Source organism: Notamacropus eugenii, chromosome 4, assembly GCF_028372415.1.
Source record: "Notamacropus eugenii isolate mMacEug1 chromosome 4, mMacEug1.pri_v2, whole genome shotgun sequence".
NCBI lineage: Eukaryota > Metazoa > Chordata > Mammalia > Diprotodontia > Macropodidae > Notamacropus > Notamacropus eugenii.
The window spans coordinates 178,677,666-178,701,211 of record NC_092875.1 but is presented as its reverse complement, the minus strand read 5'-3'; the positions used below and the strand labels follow the sequence as shown (position 1 = coordinate 178,701,211).

Here is a 23,546-nt window from a genome sequence, read left to right as displayed (position 1 = left end):
CGACTCATTCCTGCAGGCTTGCTGTTATTTCCCATACTGATAGTGAGTAAAAATTATTCCAACTGCTATCTAGCCTGGCTAAACTCATCTTTCACTTGCTAGGGAGAGACCAAAAGGGGGATGGGGAGAAAAGGAGGAGAAAATTGAGATGCTGGTCAGTTTTGTTCTCCAGGGTTTCTGCTCTTGATCACAATATTGTCATAGCCCCTTTGGTAAAGCTCTAATATTACCCTCCTCTGTTAGAAGAATGAAGTTTTTTTCATCCTTTCCACCCTGGTGGACTAATTTGACAGCTCATTGGTGATGTCTCTCCAACTTCAAAGAAGCAATTTCCCTAGGGCTAGCCAATTGTATTGTGGATACTGCAGAGTTGACTTGCCATTCCTGCTGGGTGTCATCTGTCTTCTCAGTCTTGTAGTGGATAATTTTTGTCTTCCTTAGCATCATCTGCTTGAGCAGCCTATGCCTGGCAGGCCTGTCTGTACAGGTTGAACTCAAAATACAATAGCCATATAGTTAATTTGACAAGGCACGTCTCCAGACAGTGAAGCCCCAGGCTGGCTTTGACCAAGATCAGCATCATGGTCCCCAAACATCCAACTGTCTTGATTTCCATCTCAAACGTCCTCCCTGTTGCAGCCCATGAACTATGTTGCTCATGCATTGTAAGTTCCCAGATCTCCAACTTCTCGTCTTCTCACACACACAGAAGCAGGACCTTCTCTTAAGGGTTATTCTAATGACTTTATTCTCAGGAGTGCCTCAACAAGCTTGGGTTACCTATGGGTTTTTTCAACATTTCATATGATCTTTGGCACTCAGGAAGAATAGCCCCTTTAGTGAATGATTACTGCAAGAAAAACAACAGGATTTTACATATACACACATGTGTATGTGTGTTTGTAATGTGAGATGTATGTATGTATGAAATTATCTCATCTGATTCTCAAAACAACCCTGCAAGGTAAGTGCTATTATTATCCCCATTTTACAGATGGAGAAAATGGTGCAGGCAGCATTTAAGTAACTTACCCAGGGTCACATAACTAGTAAGTTCCTGAGGTAAGACTTGAACTCTTGATTCCAGGACAAGTACTTTATCTACTGCACCATCAGCTGCCTCTGTAAGTCTTCCAGGGCATGATCATTGGTCCAGATGACAAGGTGGATGGCCAAAAGAGTAAGATGTTAGGAAAGTTAGCAGTGATAATGAAAGGCTGGGCATCTGAAGGAATATTTTATATTGGTTATGACTTTATTATAGTCTACTTTTGTAGATTAGCACCTTTTCTAATAGCATATAAGCATCTTTCCAATAATCACTACACTAAATGGTAATGGATAGTTCTGATACTGTTCAAAATGCTAAGATTAAATATAAAATTTAGATATAAAATCTGGGTGTAAAACAGGTGATACTTCCATTTTAGATTTTTGATAGGCTGATTCGGTAGAATATAAGTTCTTAGAGGTTAGAGAGTATTTCATTTTTGTCTTTGCATTCTCAGCATCTAGCATAAAACAGATACTTTGCAAATGCTTATTGAATCAAATAAAAACATTCTATTAGCTAGAGAAATGTAATACTTAGTCTCTTCAACCACTATTTTCCCTCTCTAAGAATTACAAAGGTAGGTGTAAAAACCATGGAAATGGGAAAAAGTAATAAGCCCAGGAGGTCAAAAATATATGTAAATCTAAAACTAAAGATTTTTTTAAAATAATTTTTCCTCATATGACTCTTTTACCAGTCTAAGTTTAACCCAAGACAGATTATCATCATGAACTAGAGGTTATTTGAGAGTTTATCTTGTCTAAACTCTTCATTTTACAGATAAAAAACCTGAAACCCATAGACAAGAATTATCTTTCCCATACCTTCTGACATGAATCTCCACATCCAGGTATGACACTCTATGGGATTCTAACGTCACAGGGCTTTCCAGTGAACGACTGTGCCCTTGCCTTGTAATTTTGGGCAATTGAGTCATACTGGAAAGCTACAATTAAGGGCAACATGATGTGCCCTGTTACACATACACTTCCTATTTCTATTTTGTTTCATATTACTTCATCATTTAAAATGCATCTGAAATGATTGAATAAAGTGTTCAGTGTTACTGAGAGTCCTATTATCTCAGCTGTGCTGTTCTGGTTCATGTTTCTATACAGGAAGCATGTCAGCTATTAAGAATGTTAATGCTTATTTAAGTGAACATTCACTTAGCATTCTAAAATCATAAATTTGTTCCTCTAATGCATTTTCTTTGAAATGGAGGGGTGTGGGGTAGGTAATGTGGGTGATAAAACATTGCCAACCTTTAATAGTGCTCTTGATTCTGGATGTCTTTGTGCTTTTCTAGCAATGAAATATGAGGTCCCAAGAAGCATGACCTGAAGGGACATGACGTTTCAATGTACAAATCTGCCTTCATCTTCAAGAGCATCTGGAAGTTCTTTGGTGGGGAGGTGATATACAATGACTATATCAATGATCAAAGATGCTCTCTTAAGTTCAATGTGGTTTATCCTTCTGAATAACTCTCCATTATCTTCAAGAAAGAAAGCTCGAGTCAAACTGGAGGAACAGAAAGCTCAGTTCCATGGGCCTAAATGACCATTAGACAGAAGCAACAGAGTCTGATAATTCTGTATAACTGATATGCTGATAATACTGTGAGGTTTCCTCCCCTTCACATCATTTGTTGGGGCTCCTTGAGAGCATCATTTGGCAAAATGATACATTATGTACATATGGTAAGCCATATACCATATCTTTTATTCTCCTTTTAAGGATATAGTTCCTTTTACTTCTTCCAAGATGTCATGGCTGAACCTGATTTCACTTCACTTTACCAAGGCAGATCATCACCTGTTCTGCAATTCATGGTTTTAGAGAGTTATTTGGGGGTATTAAGAAGTTAAGTGAAACTGGCTTCCAGAGGCCAGTCTTCCAGACCTTCAGTCCCTACTTAATATTAAACTATCAAGCACATTAGAGTCAGAATAGCATTCCTAAAATACTGCCTACATCATAAGATCATAGATTTAGATAAAAGAGATTTAGAAGTTATTTAACGCAACCCTCTCATTTTGCAGAAGAAGAAACAAAGGCACAGAGACGTTAAGTGACTTGCGCAGGATCACAGAGCCAAACCATATGTCAGAGGCCGGACTTAAACCTAGTTTGAACTGACTCTGGGGCTAGTCTCTTTCACTCTGCACTGTCTCTGTTATGTAATAGCACAATATAACTTCTTAACTAAGATTAACAAGATCTACAATATAATGATATTAAGATTAATAATGATATTAAGATTAACAATGATGTTAAGATTAACTGAATATAAAGAATATACAGAATTGTGTGGAATATAACATATAAAGAAATCTAAAAACGTCTTTATGAAATAAATGCAAAGTGAAAAAATCAGAACCAGAAGAACAGAATACACACTAAGACCATAATTGGACTTATTGACCTCTGAGGTCACTTCTAACCCTAAATTTATGATTCCATTATGCATTTAAAAAGAAAGTGAATGAGAATAAACAAGGAATCCTCACTGAAACCTGGAGTGACTAAAAAGTTATGATATTTGCTGAAATTCAATAAATCCAGTATAAACTAATGTATGTCATACATTAACATTTATTTGTATCTCAAGCTTTTCTGAACATGCTCAGTTTGTCTAACATGGAGTCCACTGTGTCGCCTTCCATGTGGGTAGAGATAGCTTCCTTTGATTGGCTGCCTATGTCTTTAAAACTGGTAAGACTGAGCTGTCACTCTCCTTTGTGCTGCCCAGCTTGAATGCCATAAACTGAACTGTTGAGAGAGGAAGGAAAATTCTTCCCAGCTCCTTCTCTGCAACCCTGGCTCCAAGGAATGGATCTTGTTCTGTTTTGTTTGTCCCCAGTTTCAAATATGGAAGGTGATCCTCACTAAATCAGAGTTCGGGCCATAGTGACCTTGAAGTCAGGATTGCAGGTGAGATGGTGCAGCCAGCCATTCTGGCATGGAAACCCTGAGTAATCAGTGTCTAGGACTAGAGTCTGTAGGAGGGTTTTGGACTATGAACCTAATACTCTCCCCCTCCTCAGAGACTGAGGTGGTGCAAAGGGAGGGGGGAGATTATGCCTCCCACATGTTGGGGGAGTAAGTTTGAAGTATATTATACCTTTTGAAGTAAATATTTTCTGGTTTTTTATTAAATTATTTTATTTGTTTTCAGTATTCTACAATCACTTCCATATATCTTAGATTTATCCCTCTCCCTCCCCCTCCTTCCCTGAGACAACAGACAGTCTTATATAGGTTCTACACTTACATTCCTATTAAATACATTTTCACCTTAGTTATGTTGCACAGAAGAATTAAAATTAATGGGAGAAACCATAAAACAAAACAAAATACAAAAGAAAATGGACTGTTTCATTCTGTGATCCAATTCCATAGTTCTTTCTCTGGATGTGGAAGGCATTTTGCCTCAAATCCATTGGAAATTTTTAAGTCCTTGCATTGCAAAGAAGTACTAAGTCTACCAGAAAAATTCCTTGTACACTGTGGTTGCTGCTGTGTACAAAGTTCTCCTGGTTCTGCTCCTTTCAGCATCAGTTCATATAAGTCTTTCCAGGCCTCTCTGAAGTCTTCCTGTTCATCATTTCTTATAGAACAATAGTATTCCATTACATTCATATAACACAGTTTGTTTAGCCATTCCCCAATTGATGGGCATCCTCTTGATTTCTAGTTTTTGTCCACCACAAAGGGAGCTGCTAAAAATATTTTTGTACATGTAGGATCCTTTTCCATTTCTATAATCTCTTTGGGTTACAGTACCAGAAGCGATATTGCTGGGTCAAAGGATATGCACATTTTTATAGCCCTTTGGGCATAGTTCCAAATTGCTCTCCAGAATGATTGGATCAGTTCCCAGTTCCGCCAACAATGAATTAGTGTTCCAACTCTCCCACATCTTCTCCAACATTTATCATCTTCCTGTTTTGTCATGTTAGTCAATCTGATAGGTGTGATATGGTACCTCAAAGTTGTTTTGATTTGCATCTCTAATCAATAGTGATTCAGAGCATTTTTTCATATGGCTATATAGATAGCTTTAATTTCTTCCTCTGAAAACTCCCTATTCATATCCTTTGATCATTTATCAATTGGGGAATGACTTGTATTCTTGTACATTTGACTCAGTTCTCTATATATTTTAGAAGTGAGGCCTTTATCACAGGCAGCAGTTGCAAAAATTCCCAGTTTTCTACTTCTCTCCTAATTTTGGTTGCACTGGGCTTGTTTGTGCAAAAACTTTTCAATTTAATGTAATTAAAATTATCCATTTTGCATTTCATAATGATTTCTATCTCTTGTTTGGTCAAAAATTTCTCTATTCTCCATAAATCTGACAAATACACTATTCCTTGCTCCCTTAATTTGTTTATAGTATCAATCTTTATACCTAGATCATGTATCTGTTTGGACTTTATTCTTGTATATGGTGTCAGGCATTGGTCTATGCCCAGTTTCTGCCACACTGTTATCCAGTTTTCCCAGCAATTTTTGTCAAACAGTTCTTATCCCAGAAGCTGGGGTCCTTGGATTTGTCAAACAATAGATTGCCATATTCATTGCCTACTGTGTCTTGAGTACCTAACCTATTCCACTGGTCTACCCCTCTGTTTCTTAGCTAGTACCAAGTGGCTTTGATGATTGTTCCTTTATAATACAATTTGAGATCTGGTAGGGCTAGGTCACCTTTCCTAGCATTACTTTTTATTAGTTCCCTTGATATTCTGGAACTTTTGTTCTTCCAGATGAATTTTGATATTATTTTTTCTAGCTCTAGAAAATAATTATCTGATGGTTTGATGGCGTGGCACTGAATAAGTAAATTAATTTTAGTAGAATTGTCATTTTTATTATATTGACTCGGCCCACCCAAGAGCAACTGATGTTTTTCCACTTAATTAGATCCGACTTTATTTGTGCAAAAAGTGTTTTGTAATTGTGTTCATATAGTCCCTGGGTTTCTTTTGGCAGGTGGACTCCCAGATACTTTATAGTGTTGACTGTAGCTTTAAATGAGATTTTTCTTTCTATCTCTTGCTGTTTGGCTTTGTTAGTAATATATAGAAATGCAGATGATTTATGTGAGTTTATTTTGTAACCTGCAACTTTGCCAAAGTTATTTATTATTTCAAGTAGTTTTTTACTTGATTCTCTGGGATTCTCTAAGTATGTCATCATATCATCTGCAAAGAGTGATGACTTAGTTTTTTCTTTGCCTATTCTAATTCCTTCAGTTTCTTTTTCTTCTCTGATTGCTACAGCTAGCATTTCTAGTCCCATATTGAATAAGAGTGGTGATAATGGACATCCTTGTTTCACCCCTGATCATATTGGAAATGCATCTAGTGTATCCCCATTACATATAATGCTTGCTGATGGTTTTAGGTAGATACTGCTTATTATTTTATGGAAAGTTCCTAAATATTTTCTTTTTGAAAGGTCCTGTGTTGTTGCATATTTTCATATTACTATTATGAATGTTATATAAATGCATTTTATTTTTATTGAAATATATAAATATTAATTATATGATATGATAAATATATATATTCAATGAAATATAACTAATTGCAAAGTAAGTCTAGTTTGTATTGACATTTAATATTAGTTTTATAAAAAAATCACTTAAAGAGAGGGAATTAGGAGGGCCAGAGTCCTTAGGGAAGACAATTTTTGAAGTAGAAATAGAACTGGGTCATGAACTTTGGGTAAGTAAGGTTTGGAATGGCAAACAGAAAGAAGGACATTTCCAGCATGGGTAAGGACAGCAGCCAAAACAAGGAATCAGTCATGAGCATGGTATATTCCTAAGAATGAGAAGATTGTCTTGGCTAGAGTAGAGGATCCATATTGAAAGTAGAGGGAAATAAAGTTGGAGATGTAGAATGGGAGAAGATAATATTAGGTTTTCAAAAGCAGAAAGATGAGTTTGAATTGATATAATATAACAGAGAGCCACTGTAGGTTTTTTCTAAATAAGTTCTATTTATAATTTGTTTCTATATGACTTGAATTTTCCTTTGCATCTAACCTCCTCCTTCAGAGCCATTCATTATAATGAAGAATTTTTTTAAAAGAATGCTGTACTTGGTTGGAGAATTTAGTTCAAATCCTTGCCCTGTCACTTAGTTGTATGACTTTGGGCAAATCACTTAATTTCACTGTGCCTTAGGTCCTTCATCTGTAAAATAAGACAGTTAGGTTAAATGGTTTCTAAGTCTCTTCTATTTCTAAATCTATGATCCTAAGATGTAGGCAGTATTTTAGGAAGGGGGCAAGTAGGTGGTGCAGTGGATAGAGCACCAGTGCAGGAGTCAGGAGGACCTGAGTTCAAATCTTACCTCAGACACTTGACACTCACTGGCTGTGTGACCTTGGGCAAGTCACTTAACCTCAATTGCCTCATCCTGGGTCATCTCCAGTCATCCTGATGAATATCTGGTCACTGGATTCAGATGGCTCTGGAGGAGAAGTGAGGCTGGTGACCTGCACAGCCCTCCCTCACTCAAAACAAAGTCAAGTGCAAGTCATGTCATCATTTCTCTGATGGCAAGGTCTTCTTCGGCAATGAAGGATGAACACACACACACACACACACACACACACACGTTTTAGGAAGGAATTCAAACTCTAATGTGCTTGATGGTTTAATATAAGTAGAGACTGAAAGTCTGGAGACCTTCAGAATGGCCTCTGGAATCCAGTTTCAACTTGAAGAAACACTTATTAAGCACTTGCTATGTGCAGAAAACCTTGCAAGGATCTCGGAAATAATACAAAGACTGAGTAAGACGTGATTGCAATCTACATGAAGTTGACAGTAGGACAGGGAGACGCAACATACACCCAAGTCACTAGGAGGTAGTAAAATCAATCCTTGAAGTGATGTGTACTCAGAGTTGCTACAATGGGAATGGAAATGAAGGCATGATAAGAGACACATATCGAATGAAGAATCAACATTATCTGGTGACTGAATACAGTGCATTAAGGAGAGGAAGAAATCAAGGGTGTTGAAGAAAAATATTGTACTCTGTGTTTGTGGCAAAAGGCTACCAGAGCCAATTTAAAATATATATATTTAGTATTTTATTTTTTCTCAGTTACATATAAAAACAATTTTTAACATTCATTTTTAAAACTGAGTTCCAAATTCTCTCCTTCCCTCATTTCCTACCCAGCCCCTCATTGGGAAGGCATGCAGTTCGATTAAGGTTATACATGTGTAGTCATGCAAAACATTTTTATATTAGTCACATTGTGAAAGAAAACATAGACCTCCCCCCAAAAAAAACTCAGGAAAAATAAACTTTACAAAAGTATGCTTCAGTCTGTATTCAGACACCATCAGTTTTTCTCTGGGCATGGATAATATTTTTCATCATAAGTCTTTCAGAGTTGTCTTGGATCATTGTATTGCTGAAAATAGCTAAGTCATTCACAACTGATCATTTTATAACATTGCTGTTACTTTGTACATATTACATTTCATTTTATATTGGTTCATGAAAGTCTTTCCAGGTTTTTCTAAGAGCATCCTGATCATCATTTCTCTTAGCACAATAGTATTCCATCGTAATCATATACCACAATTTGTTCAGTCATTCCCCAATTAAATTTCCAGTTCTTTGCCACCAGAAAAGATATATATATATATATATATATATGTATACATATATATATATATATATATATATATATATATATATATATGTCCTTTTCCTTTTTTTAATCTCTTTTGAGACACATACTTAGTAGTGATATTGCTAGGTCAAAAGGGTCTGCATAGTTATAAAGCTCTTTGGGCATAATTCCAAATTGCTCTACTGAATGGTTGGATCAGTTCACTAATTCTACCTATCAGAGCCAATTAAAAAATAATAATAATCTGCTCTAATTCTAAGCATCTCTGCTTACAAAGAGATAATCCAAAAAAGACAGAAATCCTTCTTGCTTTTATCTGAACTTTGTCCAAAAAAAATTTTTTCAGTAGGAAAAAAAATGGTAAACTCAAGAGGAAACTCAGAGACAAAAAGGTTAACTTTCACATCTATCACCCTTCTCTGCAAGAAGTTTATAAGGAACATCCATCCAGTCAAAACCAACATGCTCTATTCCTTGAAATATCACCCAGGTTTTTTCCAAGAAGACCTTTGGATTGCACATTTGTCTTGGAATGTCCTTAGAAAGCTGTGTCAATGATTAGACAACAGGATAAACTTCCCAGAGTCCATTCAAAAAGCAGGGGAGAGGAACATGGGGGGAAAGCTATTTAAATTTCATTTTCTTTCCTTGTGACGACTTGTCTCTTCCTTCTCCTCCACTTCCTTGGAAATCACCCTATCTCCAAAGTTTCCTTGGCCTCTACCACCAAAGCCCCCGTGGCCCATTCTAGCACCATCACCACCACCATTGTCGTTCCAAAGACACTGCGTTTAGCCCAGTCCAGAGTTACTTTGTTTCCACCAGTTTTCTCATCTTCCAGGACCTCTTTCACAGCTTTAGCATTTTCTACTGAGTTGAAAACCACAAGACTGAACCCTTTAGATGTCCCTGTCTCCTTGTCTGTCTATCCTGGCACCAATGAAGTCATGAAATGAATCTTTAAATGTTTCTTTTTTTTTTTGTAATATTTGATTATTTCTTTTTTTAAAATTAATTTATTTGCTTTCAGTTTTCTACAATCACTTCCATATATCTTAGATTTTCTCCCCCTCCCTTCTCTCTCCCTTCCCCTTCACTCCCCAAGACGGTGTGCAATCTTATGTACACATACATTCTTATTTAATACATTTTCACCTTAGTCATGATGCATAGAAGAATTTAAATGAATGAGAAACCATGAAAAACAAAACAAAACACGAGAAAATAGTCTGCTTCATTCTTCAGTGTTTCTTCTGTTGTGTATTCAGAGAGACCACTGATGAACAAAGTTTTGTAGGACCAGCTCTTTGTGCTGTATTGGATCTCCTCTGTCCCTACAAACCATTTTTGAGTGACAGCTTATAGCATTCTTCCCCAAAAAAAGTTCACAATAAAATAAAACTCCAAAATAGCTCAGATGAAAAGCTCAGTTAATGTTTGCTTCCTCAAAAAGAATAAGAACACAACTTTAAGTATACCAGTGAGAACCACTTAACACATTGTGACAGATAGCCCAATAAGCAGGCTACTGCAGTAATCCAGTTGAGAAATGATGAGAGGCCTGGCAGCATCAGAGGAGATAAAGATATTGAGAACAACAGGACTTTGGAAATCCCTGAGGCAGTTAACTTCACTCAGTTTTGGAAAGCTTGCTCTGGGGTTGTGTTTTAGCCCACTATAACTAGCAGGTCTCAGACCAGACCATGTTTCACATCAAGGTAGATGAGCTTTGGAGTCTGGTTGTCAGGAAAGAATTCAGGGGATAGATTGTCCTAGTCAGGAGGGCTTTATTGACACAAAAGTAGAGAGCTAGTCCTGGAAGAAAGACTAGCAACTGAAGAAAAGATAGGGGACAAGGGGACTTTTATACACAAGTCAACTAGGAGTGAGGTATGCTCTTATGAGGTCAGTTAACTACGGGGAAGGATGTCAGGAAGGGAAAGCAGGTGTGTTGGTTCTTTACAAAACAATTTAGGGATGCGGTCACAAAGCAGGTAACTTAACTTGCAATGTTCAAGGATATGGGCATAAACCATAGGAGTTAATCAAGTATGCAGAAAATAACCACTCTAGTATCTCTGCCAGGAAAACCAAATGGGGTCAGGAAGAGTTGGACATGACTGAACAACAACAGCTTTAAATGCCAGGCAGAAAAAAAATTCTATTTAATCCAAAAGGTAATAAGAAGTCATTGAAAATGGGGAGTTAGGGGAAATAAGTGGACAGCTTTTATCAGAAAGGCTTATTTTCTCATTCTAACTTACAAGCTGTGACCTCTTAGGAAAATCAAAATGACAAAGTACTCCTTTCTTTATTTCCAGGACCAAGATAACAACTTTCCCAACTACCTTAGCAGGTAGTCTAGATTAAGTGAAACAACACGTGTGAAAGTGTTCAGTAAATTGTAAAGTGACTTTACAAAAATAAACTATTATAATTCCACACTAGCTGTATTTTCAGAGTCCATATAGACCTACAGACAAACCTACAAAGAGTCCAAGGACATTACCTAAATGCTGGTGAAAACCACCGCATGATAGCTAGATCTATTCGTTTTTATTGTTTTTTATTTAGTCGTGAACTTGCCCTGCAGGACTACAGAAGGATACAACTGGGCTAGGTTATCTAGTCCGGAGCTTCTCAGGCTTGTGCCAGGCTCAGCCCCTTCAGCGGCTCTTCAACTGCGGTACCAGAATGTCTAGTCCAGCTCTCTCCCTTGACAGACGGGAAAGTGAGACCTGGACAGGGACTTGCCCAAAGTCAAGCAGATACTGAATGTCGGGGCTGAGTCTGGTATTCTTTTCCGCTCTTAACAAGCTCTGTCTGTAATAATTAATAATGATGACGAGGGTGGCGATGATTATTATAACAATAATATTTATATATCTCTTACTCTGTGCCAGGCGTCGTACTAAACACTTTACAATGAATACTAATGCTAACATTAACATAGCTTACTCTGGGCTAAGTGCTTTTTAAATGTCGTTTATAAAATATAATAAATAAACTATAAGCTTTATGTCATTTGAGGCTCACAACACTGCGAGGTAGGTGCCGTTATTATCCCCATTTTACAGATAAGGAAAGCGAGGCACACTGGCAGAGGTCCCACGGCTGCTGAAGCATTTCGGGCTCTGAGCAAGTCTCTGTTTCTCTCCTCTGGCTTTCTGTCTCTGTCTCTCTGCTCGCTCTGCGCATGTCTCTGTACCTCTCACTGGGTCAAACCTTCCAGAACGCACCCCCTTTCCCGGTTCCCCAGTCGCACACACCACCAGCAGCTTCACCTCCCGCCGCCCCTGCCCTAACTCATCATGGCAGCTCCGGCTTCACCGCCCCCAGTTCCCTCCTGGAGCCGCGAGCTCCCTACTGCCACCGTCTCCTGCTCGGCTTCAAGCGGGCCCGGGCGCCCGAGGATGACGTCAAATAAAGACCTAAGTGGGATTCTGCCCGAAGCCCCGAGGTGTGAGCGAGCTGGGCAAGCGCAGTGCGCGCGCCGGGGAGGCTGTTCTTCCTTAGTCGGGATGAGCGGCGGAGGGACCGAGCCCCCTGCGGGGAGCGAGGTCGCTGCCGCCCCTGCCTCGGTCCCAGTGGGAGGCAAGAAACGAGACTCGCAGGGGCCGGCGAGCTCGCCAGTTCACCTCATTATCAAGGGTAAGGAGTGGTCAGGGCTCCCCTTCCCCACCGTCCACCTCTTCGGCCCGGAGGACCAGGCCAGGCCCCGAACCCCTGCGGCCTCCCAGCTGTGGTGAGAGGAAAGCCGCTCCTCCCCACCCCAGGCCCGGCGCGGCCCCCAGTCCCACCCCCAGTCTGCTGCGGCGCCCCCCGCCCCCGTCCCGCACTCGTCCCCGAGAGCCCCGCCCTCCCGGCCGCCTCCCCGGGAGCCCCGCTAGTTTCTGCCCTGGTCCGAGGGTGGGACCGCTCGGGCCTGAGACGTCCAGCAAGGGGTCGGCCTCTCGTCCCCTCCCCTCCGCGCTGCGTCCTCAGGCGCTCCTGCAGACCGTCCGCCGCTGTGATGATCAAGCGCCTTGTGTGTGCCTCGCGCTGTGCTGAGAGCGAGAAGGGCAAAAGAGCCCCTGCTCCCCAGTGTTCAGCTGCTAAATGACGTGTGCGTATGTCGTGCTCATCCGTTATCTGTATTGAGTATGGTAGTATGTATAATGTACTGTGATGAGATAATATAAAAATACAATATTACTTATATACGTATATATGTATTATCTCACTTGATCAGTTGCCAAGTGCTCTTTCTCCTAGACAGACACCATTCTGGTTCTCAGAACCTGGGTCCAGCCCACCTTCCATGGGTTCATGGACTTAGAGCTGGAAGGGGCCTGGGAAGCCTTCTAATCCCAGTCTCTCGTTTTATAGTGGAGGAAACAGGTCTAGAGAGGGGAAGTGATTTACCCAAAGTGACACAGGTAGCAAATATTAGAAGTCAGTCAGCCAACAAGCAATTAAGTGCTTACTGCGTACCAGGCAAACAGAACACCAAACCCAGGGCTCTTGTCCACAGTGACTTCACATTCAGTGATTGGTTAAATTTTAAAATAGTGATTTAATTCAACAGTACTCAAATCTTGTGTTCATGTTGCTCTAGTTCACTTCTGAATTTTATATTTCAAATTGAACGACTGAAAGAATGACATTTGAAGGGCTAGCCTTATTAAGATTATCCAATGAAAGAAATTTTGATGCATACAGAACAATTGTCTGTTCTAATGGGAAAAGATCAGTGATGGAAATGGCTGAGCAAGAGGACATCTACCAATCCACTGATCTGAGAAGTGTCATCTATAAAATTAAAATTAAAAGTGTATTAAAAATTCACAAAACAATAAATGTAATATAGATTTAAATAAACTTTATTTTAAAAAAAACTTGTAGCACTTATACCTCTGAAATTTTTAAGGCTTAAAACTGCACTAAGATGTAAATGGATGGTGATCTCAGAGAAATCCCTCCTCTGAGTAGATGGAAAAGGCTTCTTGCAGAAAGGGGGATTTGAACATAGACTTTAAAGAAACCAGAGAAAATAGAAGATAGAAATGAGGAGGTATAGCATTGGAGAGGAATGGGGGACAGCCAGTGAAAAGACAGTTAATGGAATAAAATGTCTCCTGTATGAGGAACAAGACCAGTATAGTTGGATTTTAAAGAATATATGGAGGAAAGTAAAGTATAAGAAGACTAAATAGTAGAAAGGGTCCAGGTTTGAAGGAGTTAATATGCAACGCGTATTTGACCCTAGAGGAAATAGGGGAGCCCTTGGAAGGTGTTGAGTGGCATGTTGGGTGATGAGGGTAGAACTTTGTTTTAGGAATCATTTTGTCAGTTGAATGGAGGATGGATTGGAGTAAGAAAAAACAAGGCAGGTAGACCAATTAGAGGGTCATTGTAAAAGAACAGGTGAGTGAGAGATGATAAAGCTTATCAAAGGGTGGTAGTTTGTGAATAGAGAGAAAGGGACATGTGAGAGATGTTGTAAAGGTTGCAATCTGGATATGTAGGATAAGTGTGAGTGAAAAGTCGAGTATGACAATGAGATTTTGAGCCTAGGTGAATGGGAAGATGGTGATGCCCTTGACAGTAATAGGGAAGTAGGAAAGAGAAGGTTGGGGCAGAAGGAGGGGAGAAAGCTAATGAATTCTGTTTGTACGTGTAGAATTTGCTCAGAATCCTGATCCTCTAACTCCATTAGGCATTGCCTAATGCCCTTTCCATTATATTGCTCTCTCTTAATTGATAGTCTTTATAGCTGCCAAATAAATATTCCCAAAGCACAGGTCTGATCATTTTCTCTTCTGTCCTGTTCAAGATGGTACAGATTTCCTGTTGATTAGGATAAAATACAGTGTCTTCTGTTTGACATTTAAAGCTTTTCACAATTGACTTATGTCTACCTTTCCAGGACAATTATACGTTACTTCCTCCTCGGGTATCTTATGTTCTTGCCAAACTGGCAGCCTTGCCATTGTTTCAGAATTCTACATTTATACAGGTTGGCCTTATGTCTGGATCATTCTCCCTCACCTCTGGCATTTGGAACCCCTTGAATAATTAAAGTTGAGAATTACCAGAGGGGAAATAGAGAAGAGAATCAGCATATGAGCAGGCTCTAGTACCTTATAAGGAAAGTATAGCTAGTAAATAGGAGGGCTACTTACTTAGGGAAAACAAGGGATAAATTATAAATAATCTGCTTGCTCTTATTGTTATCCCTGAAATCTCAGAGGAAATTGAGGAAGGGAGTCCAGCATGTTAGGTGGACTTCCAGTGATGAATTTATGAAAGGATATGGACAAGGTGTACAGGATGGGCAGGAATTGATGGCAAACCTACTTGATCAAAGGGAGTATCCATATGAATGAATTTACAGTTCCATAAAAGTATTAGAATATATATATGTTTTTATATATACCTATGGAAGACTACAGTTAAAAAATGCCAGAAGAGTTATTTTTGTGTGTCTTTGTTTGTGTGTTCTTTGGGATAGGTAGTACAGAAAATCCTGGACTTTAAGTCAGTAGAGATCTGAGTTTTGATCCCAACTCTGACATATTAATTATGAGGTATTGGACAATTCACAGTTCTTTGAACCTGAAGTTTCCTCACCTGTAAAATGAGAATAGTGTGCTTAAAGGACTGTAAGGATCTATTCAATTTAACAGATATTTGTTGGGTGCCTATTATGTGCAAGGCAATGTAGTAGGTGTTGAGTATACAAAGAAAACGATGAAACAGTCTTTAAAGGTTTTTGCATTCTGATATAGTAAGGAGAGTACAACACATACAGTCTGTGGTATAAGTATAATGCCAGGTAACAAGTGAGGGGACAAAGGAGGTGTTTGAAGAGGGAGAGCATTTTAACAGGGGGTTCAGGAAAGGCTTTGGGGAGATAGCCCCTGAGCTGAGCTTTGGAAGAAAATAAATGTAAAAGTTGGCAATGAGGTGGAAGTTTATGCCAGATTTTGTGGATGTTTATGTGAATGCAGGAAGGTAGAAGATAGCTCTTTGAGTTAGGAAATGTTAGGAAAATTCATTTAATACTAGTTTTCTGGAATTTAAAGTGGGTAGAAAGGGATTATTATAAAAGGAACCTAGAAAAGGAAGTTCAGCTAGATTGTGAAGGACTTTGATGCCAGGGTAAGAACACATTTTTTTTTTTCATCCTAGAAGTGATTGGAAAACACTAAGGCATTTTTTAAGCAAGCCAGTGACATGGTTGGACCTATGCCTTAGGTAGAATATTTTAGCCACTGTTCACGAGATGGATTGTAAAGAACACTGGCAACAGGGAGACCAGTTGGTAGGATATTACAGTAGACTAGACAATTGACAATGAGAATTTGAACTAGGAAATGGCATTGCTAGCACTGTGAAAGTAGAATTGATAGGACTTGATAACTGATTTGGAGGTGAAGGAGAGGAAGAATGAAAATGACTGAAATTATGAACCTAAGTGACTGGGAGGATGATGGTGTCCTGCATCAAAACCAGAACATTGGAGGTTGGGCAGGTTTAGGGTAGACAATGGTAAATTCAGTTTTGGACATGTTGAGTTTGAATACCTTCAGAACATACAGGTATATCTTTCTAGCAGGTATTTGGAGACAAAATAGTAGTACAGTAGAGACTGGGTATATAGATTTAGGAATTACCTTCAGAGGTGCTAATTGAACCCTTGGAAGTTGAAAAGATCAGTAAGGGAGAGGATAAAGAGAGAAAATAATAAAAGTCCAGTATTGAAGTTTGGGTGATAGCTACACTTACTGGAGAAAATTAGCCAGAAAAAAAGGAACTGAGAGGAAACAATCAAGTAGAAGAATCAGGAGTGGACAGTGCCACAGAAGAGAAGGAGGAAAAATACTTAGGAGCAGGGAGGTAAGCAATAGTATCAAAAGAAAAAAGAAAAGTCTAATGGAAGAGCAGTTTGAAAAGCAGTATTTAGGGCTGGGATTTGAAGAGAAGCTTTTACCCTTTTTTGGCATCCCCAGTGCTTAGCGCATTGCCTGGCGCATAGTAAGCAATAAGTGCTTTTTGAAAGACAGACTAGTGAGGAAGTTGTACCAAGTACAGATTAATCAGTCTGAGGACTTATTTGTGAAACACATAGCACTGATCAACATTTAACTGTATTTAATAATTCAGTTTCTCTAGAAATTTCAGGTTAGGCCTTGTACTTGTTAAAAATATAGAATGAATAAGTTGACCTGTAGATGACAGGTAAATTTCTAAATTATAACTTTCTTGAACTTTCTTGTTACTTTCTTGTAACTTTTCCTAAATCATAGAAGTTTTAGAAGAAATTTCAAACAAAAAAGCTTGTGGCATTACTTCTAGCTAGGAATAGTATCTAGATTTACAGCTAAAAAGGACTTAGGAGTCATCTAATACAGAGATGTCATTTCTGCCTCAACACTTCAAGTACAATCAAATCAGATTACAGTAACATTTTAGCAAACATTTAACAGAATAAATTTATAGTAAAATAACTATAAGAAAATAAATTTAACAAAATAAAACATTTAACAAAATAAATTAAAATACAATGGATCATCGATAACGTTAATATGTGTGTTTGTTTTTTTAAGTCAGTATGTGGCACTAAGGCTGTTTCTTTGTGAGTTTGACCCCACTGATCTAGGCTAACTCCCTCATTTTGTAGATGAGGATACTGATGCTCACAGGGATTAAGTGACTTGATCAAAATCGTATTGGTAATTAGGGAATAAAATTGAGGTTTGAATCCAAATTCTCTGACTCCTAATACAGTGCTTTTTTCCATTGTTCACACACATTACCAATAACCTGACTTATTTTGTCTTTATAGATCTGGGAGAGATTCATTCTAGGCTATTAGATCATCGACCAATTATTCAAGGAGAAACACGTTACTTTGTGAAAGAATTTGAAGTGAGTATTTATTTTTGAAATATTTTGATTAAAAATACCAATTACTGGTTAGAATTCTGAATTGGAGGGAAACTCCCTAAGTTTTAATTCCCCAAGCTCAATTCTTATGTCCACAGCATGGTAGAAAATAAAACCTTTAAAAATATAGAATAAATAGGTCAACAATATTTGAATACTTCAAAAGTATTATTTAAAGTATTTTCTTTTTTAAAAAAACCTTATTTATACTGGAAAAAATAATGCTGACATTTTCCAATCAGTACACCTCTCTTCCTTTCCTCACCTTCCAGAAACCCTGTGGTGAAAAGAAACACAGACCAGTACATTTACTATTATTTACCATATGCTTTATGCCCTACTAATAGTTTTTGCCTTCTGTGGAAAAGAGAAAATTAAATTTCATCATAAAACTCTAGGGCAGAGCAGTGCCATGGAAAGAATGTCATACTTAGAGTCACAGTCTTGAGACTCTGAGTCTGGTCTCCCACTTTTTAACTGCATGTTTTTGGGTAACTCACTTAACCTCTCTGGGCCTCATTTTCCTCAAATGTAGAATGAGAATATTGGACTAGATGACCTTTATGTTTTCTTCCATAGTTGTTTGATCTTTTGATTCTCTTGATTAATTGTTCATTGAATTCACCTCTACTTCTGATGATTTTAGTGTTTTCTTTTACATTGTTATGGTCATTTTGTATATTTTTTTGGTTTTGCCAACATTGATCTATGTCATATAAAGTCTTCCTAAGTTCTTCTGAATTGTTATCTCCTTCCTTCCTTTCAAAGGCTTAGAGACTTACTCCAGTTACTATGATGTTAAAGGATTTGTCCAGCATTACCCAAGCAGTGTCAGACAAAATATCTTCCTGACTGATGTTAACTCTCTATTCACTGTCTTTTTCCATAGCAAAAGACTAGAAACAAAGTAGGTGCTCATGTACTAAGAAATAAATGACTGAACATATATATTGGTATATGAATGTAACAGAACATTCTTATATCATTTCTTACTTATTGCTCCACCTCCATTTTCTGCACCACAAAGGGTGTCAGTATGAACATTTTGTTATACGTGAGACCTTTCTGTCATTGATCTCCTCTACTTGTTGGCATCATTGAATCCAAACTTATGAACAATTTAATGGCTATTGTCATTTCTCACATAGTTCCCAAATTGTTTTCTGCAGTGTTTGGACCAATTCACATATCCACCAACATAGTGTCTGTCATCTTATAGTCTCTCCAATATTGATTTTTTCTTTTTTTTAATCTTTGCCAATTGGCTGGGTATGAGGTTAACTTTCAGAATTGTTTTAATCTGCATTTCTTTTTAGTGATATGAAACTTTTTTTCATATTGGTGTTGATCATTTGCATTTCTTCTGAAGTGCTTTTTTCATATTCTTTTATCCTTCCTGTACATTTTCATTTTAAATGATAATTACTTAAAAGTATTAATTTTCTAATGCATTCTTCACTTTAAAGAATTATAACTTAAAACAACTTGTGGGTCGCAGTTATTTCAGGAGGTCTGTTAGTTCACATGTGCACTTGTTATTTGGCCGTTATTTTCTTCGTCAGTGAATACTAAGCAAACCTGCTATCCTGTCAAGAACTGTGAATTTTTTTGTTAAAAAAGATCTTTATTAGTCAAAAAAAAAACAAAACCCTGACATTTATATAATACTGTAAAGTTTACTAATTACTTCACATATTTTGTCTCACTTGAACTTCACAGTAACCCTGTTAGATTGGTACTACTCATACAGATTGCTTTTTTTTTTATTTTATAAATAGAACACTGAGACCCAGAGAGGTTAAGTGACTCATAGAGAATGTATGATACAGGATTTGAATCCAGATCTTCTTACTGTAAGTCCAACACTCTACTATGCCATACTGTCACTAGAAAAGCCTGGGAACCATTGCCTTAAATTTTAGAGCATGATGCAAGTAGGTGGCAAAGTGGATAGAGTACCTGACCTGGAGACCAAAAGATCTGAATTCGCATCCAACCTCAGACATTTACTAGCTGTGTGACTTTGGCCAAGTCACTTAATCCTGTTTGCCCCAGTTTCCTAGTCTGAAATAAACTGAAGGAAATAGCAAGCCACTCTGGTGTCTGTGCCACAAAAACTCCAAATTCAGTCATGAAAAGTGGGACATGACTGAAATGAGTCAGTAACAGGATGAAAACCTGTAAAATAGGCAGCTTCTCTCAACACTTGCCTAGAGCTCTCTCCTTCCTGATCCCTACCTTCTGGTTTCTCTGCAAGGTTCAGCTAAAAATCCTACTTTTCTGCAAGAAGCTGTTCCATTCTTCCTTAATCTTAGTGCCTCCTCTTTGAGGTTATCTACAATCTAACCTATAGGTATCTTATTTGTGCATAGTTGTTTGAATGTTGTGTCCCCTCTTAGATTGTGAGTTTCTTGAGAATAGGAACTGTTTTTTTCCTTTCCTTAATATCCCCAGTGCTTTGCACGAGGATTGGTACACAGTAGGTGCTTGATATTGACTGGTGAAAATATGTTTGTAAGGGGGATGCTTACTAAAGAGGGTATACTTTTAACACTTAAGAAAGTATCTTCACAGTGGTAGTGGATATGTATGCCCTGTTCCCAAAAAACCCAGGAAGGAAAGGATATTGAGGAGAAGAAGGTAATGAACAGTGTCAAAGGCTGCAGAGGGGTCAAGAAGTACAGACTGAGTAAAGACCACCGTGTTTGGCAATTGAAACATCCTTGATCCCTCAAGAGAAAGCAATTTCAGCTGAATGTTGAGAATGGAAACAGAATTGTCAAAAGTTTAGAAGAGAGTAAGAGGAAAGGAAGTGGAGGCATCAACTGCAGACAGCTTTCTCAAGTTTAACCATGAGGGGTGAAGGCACATATAGAAGAGTTTCCCTTGGCAGGGAGAAGGACCACCTCTTCATGTGAGACAGGAGTAAAGGAGGAGATGATGGAGGAAGGTGTCTGAGTGATGTGAGCTAAGGAGTAGGTGAGAACAGGAAGCTCTTGGCAAATGTCCTCAATTTTTTTCAGTAAAATAATGAGGCAAACTTCTCAGCTGGGGGTGCGAGGGTGGTATAGGGAGCCATGGGAGCCTTGAAAAGGAATGAAAAGGCTTGTAAAAACTGCCTTGGTGGAGGGAGTTTATTATTGCATGTGCATAAATGTAGTAAAACTGCATTTTTTTAAATAAACATTTGGATTTTCTAAATTTAAGACTGGCCTTCCCTCTGAATTATTACAAATTTCATTTCCCATCCGACTCAACTGTGTTTTCTGTTTTTCTTCTGTTAGAAGAAAAAAATAGAAATTTTTATGGAACCTTAAGGTTTATATGTAACTTTTAGAAAACTTTGATCTTAGTCTCTAATATACTTCATTATAATTTGTGGGGCTTTTGTAAGAGGTGCTTGAGGTTGAAGAAAAAAAACATTATTGTTCATGATTGTAATCATTGCTGTGTCATTTTAACTAATTTTAAAAGTATAGTACAATAGTCAAGCAATCCATGTGATCCATGGTTTATGGACAAGTCAGATTGATAGATGATTATATATAGTTCTCATTTTTCCTATTTATGTATGTCAGCATTTCCAATAGAAATTAATAGAAGGAAGTATATACCACATGGTGGCAGTATTTACTAGAGAATTGGAAGGGTTCTGCTATACATGTTTCTACTATGCTTTTGTGTTCCCTACTTTTAAAAATGATCAACCTTTCTCCTGGCTAAATGTATATTTATTCACATTGGTTCCCTTAGAAGTTATCAACAGAGTTTTAGAACTTCTTAGCTTTTTTATGGTGAACATTCTGCTGATAGATCTTTATCTAGTTATCACTCAGTAAAAGTGCAATAAGCTTCATTTTTCTGTGACTTCATCTTCCAGCATTTGAGGAGATTTCATTTTCTCCTTTCTTATACATAAGGAGGGACCTATTTATTAATTGATCGAGCAATCAAAAACATAGCTCCTACTCTGGAGGCACTGTTCTAAGTGCTAGAAGGTATATGTGAAGTTCTTGTTGGATTCATATCATTGTTCTAGTTGTTTGAAGTCTTTCAAGTGAAAATACTACAAATGAAGGAGAAAAAGTCATCATTTTAATATTCAGATAAGCATTGTAATTTCAACTTTGAGGAGGTTTATTGATGAGTTAGAGAGGAGATTTGCTTGATTAGGGAAACTTTTCTGGAAAAGGACTTTAATTTGAAATTTAAAAGATAGGAAAAATGAAGCAAGGGCATAAAAATCTGTGATCTAGAGAGGACTGTGTTCACAATTGTAACCTTCTATTTCTAGTGCACAGTGGGGGGAAAAACAACTTGCTAGAATTATCTATTTGATTACTTCTTAACATGCAGTATGTAGTTATAGATGCCAGGTAGGTGGATACATATTAGATTTAGTTTCTGTCTAGCTGGCTAATTCTTGATAGAAGGAAAAATTTAAATCATTTAGATCAATTTTTACCCCTTCTTCATAGTACCTCCAAGTAATATAAAGAACTAGGATTGCCTTAATAACTTTATAGAAGTAACTTGTTACTGTAATTAGTTTAATGAGAAATCAGTTTAATCTTCCTATTTACATTCTTGGAGTATAATCCACATACAACTGACAGGCTTTATGGTATAGTAGCCAGAGAGCCAATTTGTAATCAGAAAATCTAAGTTGAAGCCTGATACATACTTGTGAAAAAGTGGAAAAGTCACTTTAATCTCTCAGTGACTCCAGGCAACTCTTTAAAACCATAAGTTGGTCTTGAGATGTTATCAACCTACCTACATCTGTAGAAGGATTTTTCCATATGCTCAGTGATAAAATTGTAAGTATAGACCAAAAAAAATCTGCAAATGACTAAACTTCATTTTTTAAGGGGTATTTTCATGGAGCTATTATTTTAGTTCAAGTTCTTTTCTAAAACATACCAACATTAACACATATTCAGTAATAAAAAATATGCAAACTTCCATATACACATACTTATGCCAGATTTAAGCTTCTTGAGTAATCATATTCATTTACTAAAAGCCTGCTATGTACCAGGCATTGTGCCAGGCACTGGGAATAAATGACAAAAATGAAACAGTCTTTCCCCTTTAAGTATCCTCCATTCTAAAGAGGTTAACATTTACAAGTGTATTCAAAATACTGTACAAACAGGTTAATTTTCAGGAAGAAACTAGTAGCTAGGAAGAATCAAGGAAGATCTCAGTTTAGAAATTGGTGTTTGAGTTAAGCTCTCAAGGAAACTAGGGATTCCAGAGAGGCATAGATAAAGGAGGGAGTGCATTTCAGGCACGATGAAGAGCCTGTTCAAAGGCCTGGACGTGGCAGGGAGAGAGAGAGGAGAGAAGTCTGTTGGCTGGGCTGTAACGTATTCAGAGGGAAGTAGTCATTGAGGCTGGAAAGATAGATTTAAGCCTGATTGAAAAGGGCTTTCAATGCCAAATAGAGGAGTTGTTTTTGACCTTTGAGGCCATAGGGAATGAATGCATTTAATATGTACCTGTCACTGGGAAAACAAATAAAGAAATAAGATTGACCTTTGCTCAAATAGTTTACATTTAATCAGAGAAAACAGCACATATAGGGAAGTAATGGTCAGGGAAGGGAGTCTTGATTTGGGAATTCACTAGGATGGTAAGTGAGGCTATAAGGCAGGCAGTTGACACTCACCCCTTACAGAAGTAGTATTACTCTTGATTTGAATATTGTATTCAGGGTGAAAGATTGAAAACAAAGAATGAAATTGAGGATGCCCACATGTTCTGGCAAGCAGGGCAAGATGACCTAGGTGGGTGATTGGATGGTATGTGAAGATGAAACATTATCAAGGTCTTGGGGCTACCTAGGTGTAGTGGGCTAAACAGACTCGGTTGCATTCATTCTGAG

The 23,546-nt window shown here is 37.9% G+C and overlaps 2 protein-coding genes across 4 annotated transcripts in view; both read left to right on the top strand.

Moving 5' to 3' along the window:
- Positions 1-2,517, top strand: part of EEF1E1 (eukaryotic translation elongation factor 1 epsilon 1) — a 35,676-nt gene extending 33,159 nt beyond the window's left edge. The window contains exons 4-5 of the mRNA XM_072603776.1: positions 1,835-1,904; positions 2,364-2,517. Coding sequence (XP_072459877.1) covers positions 1,835-1,885 — 51 coding nt within the window. The 3' untranslated portion in view covers positions 1,886-1,904; positions 2,364-2,517. The remainder of the gene's footprint in view (positions 1-1,834; positions 1,905-2,363) is intronic.
- A 9,598-nt stretch (positions 2,518-12,115) lies between these two features.
- The window catches only part of BLOC1S5 (biogenesis of lysosomal organelles complex 1 subunit 5), a 49,543-nt gene continuing 38,112 nt past the window's right edge, over positions 12,116-23,546 (top strand). The window contains exons 1-2 of one of the 3 annotated variants that reach the window (XM_072603772.1): positions 12,116-12,376; positions 17,556-17,638. In XM_072603772.1, coding sequence (XP_072459873.1) covers positions 12,139-12,376; positions 17,556-17,638 — 321 coding nt within the window. In that variant the 5' untranslated portion in view covers positions 12,116-12,138. Of the gene's footprint in view, positions 12,377-12,729; positions 12,831-17,555; positions 17,639-19,434; positions 19,510-23,546 lie in introns of those variants that run through there. The other 2 variants (XM_072603773.1, XM_072603774.1) reach the window with 2 other exon arrangements.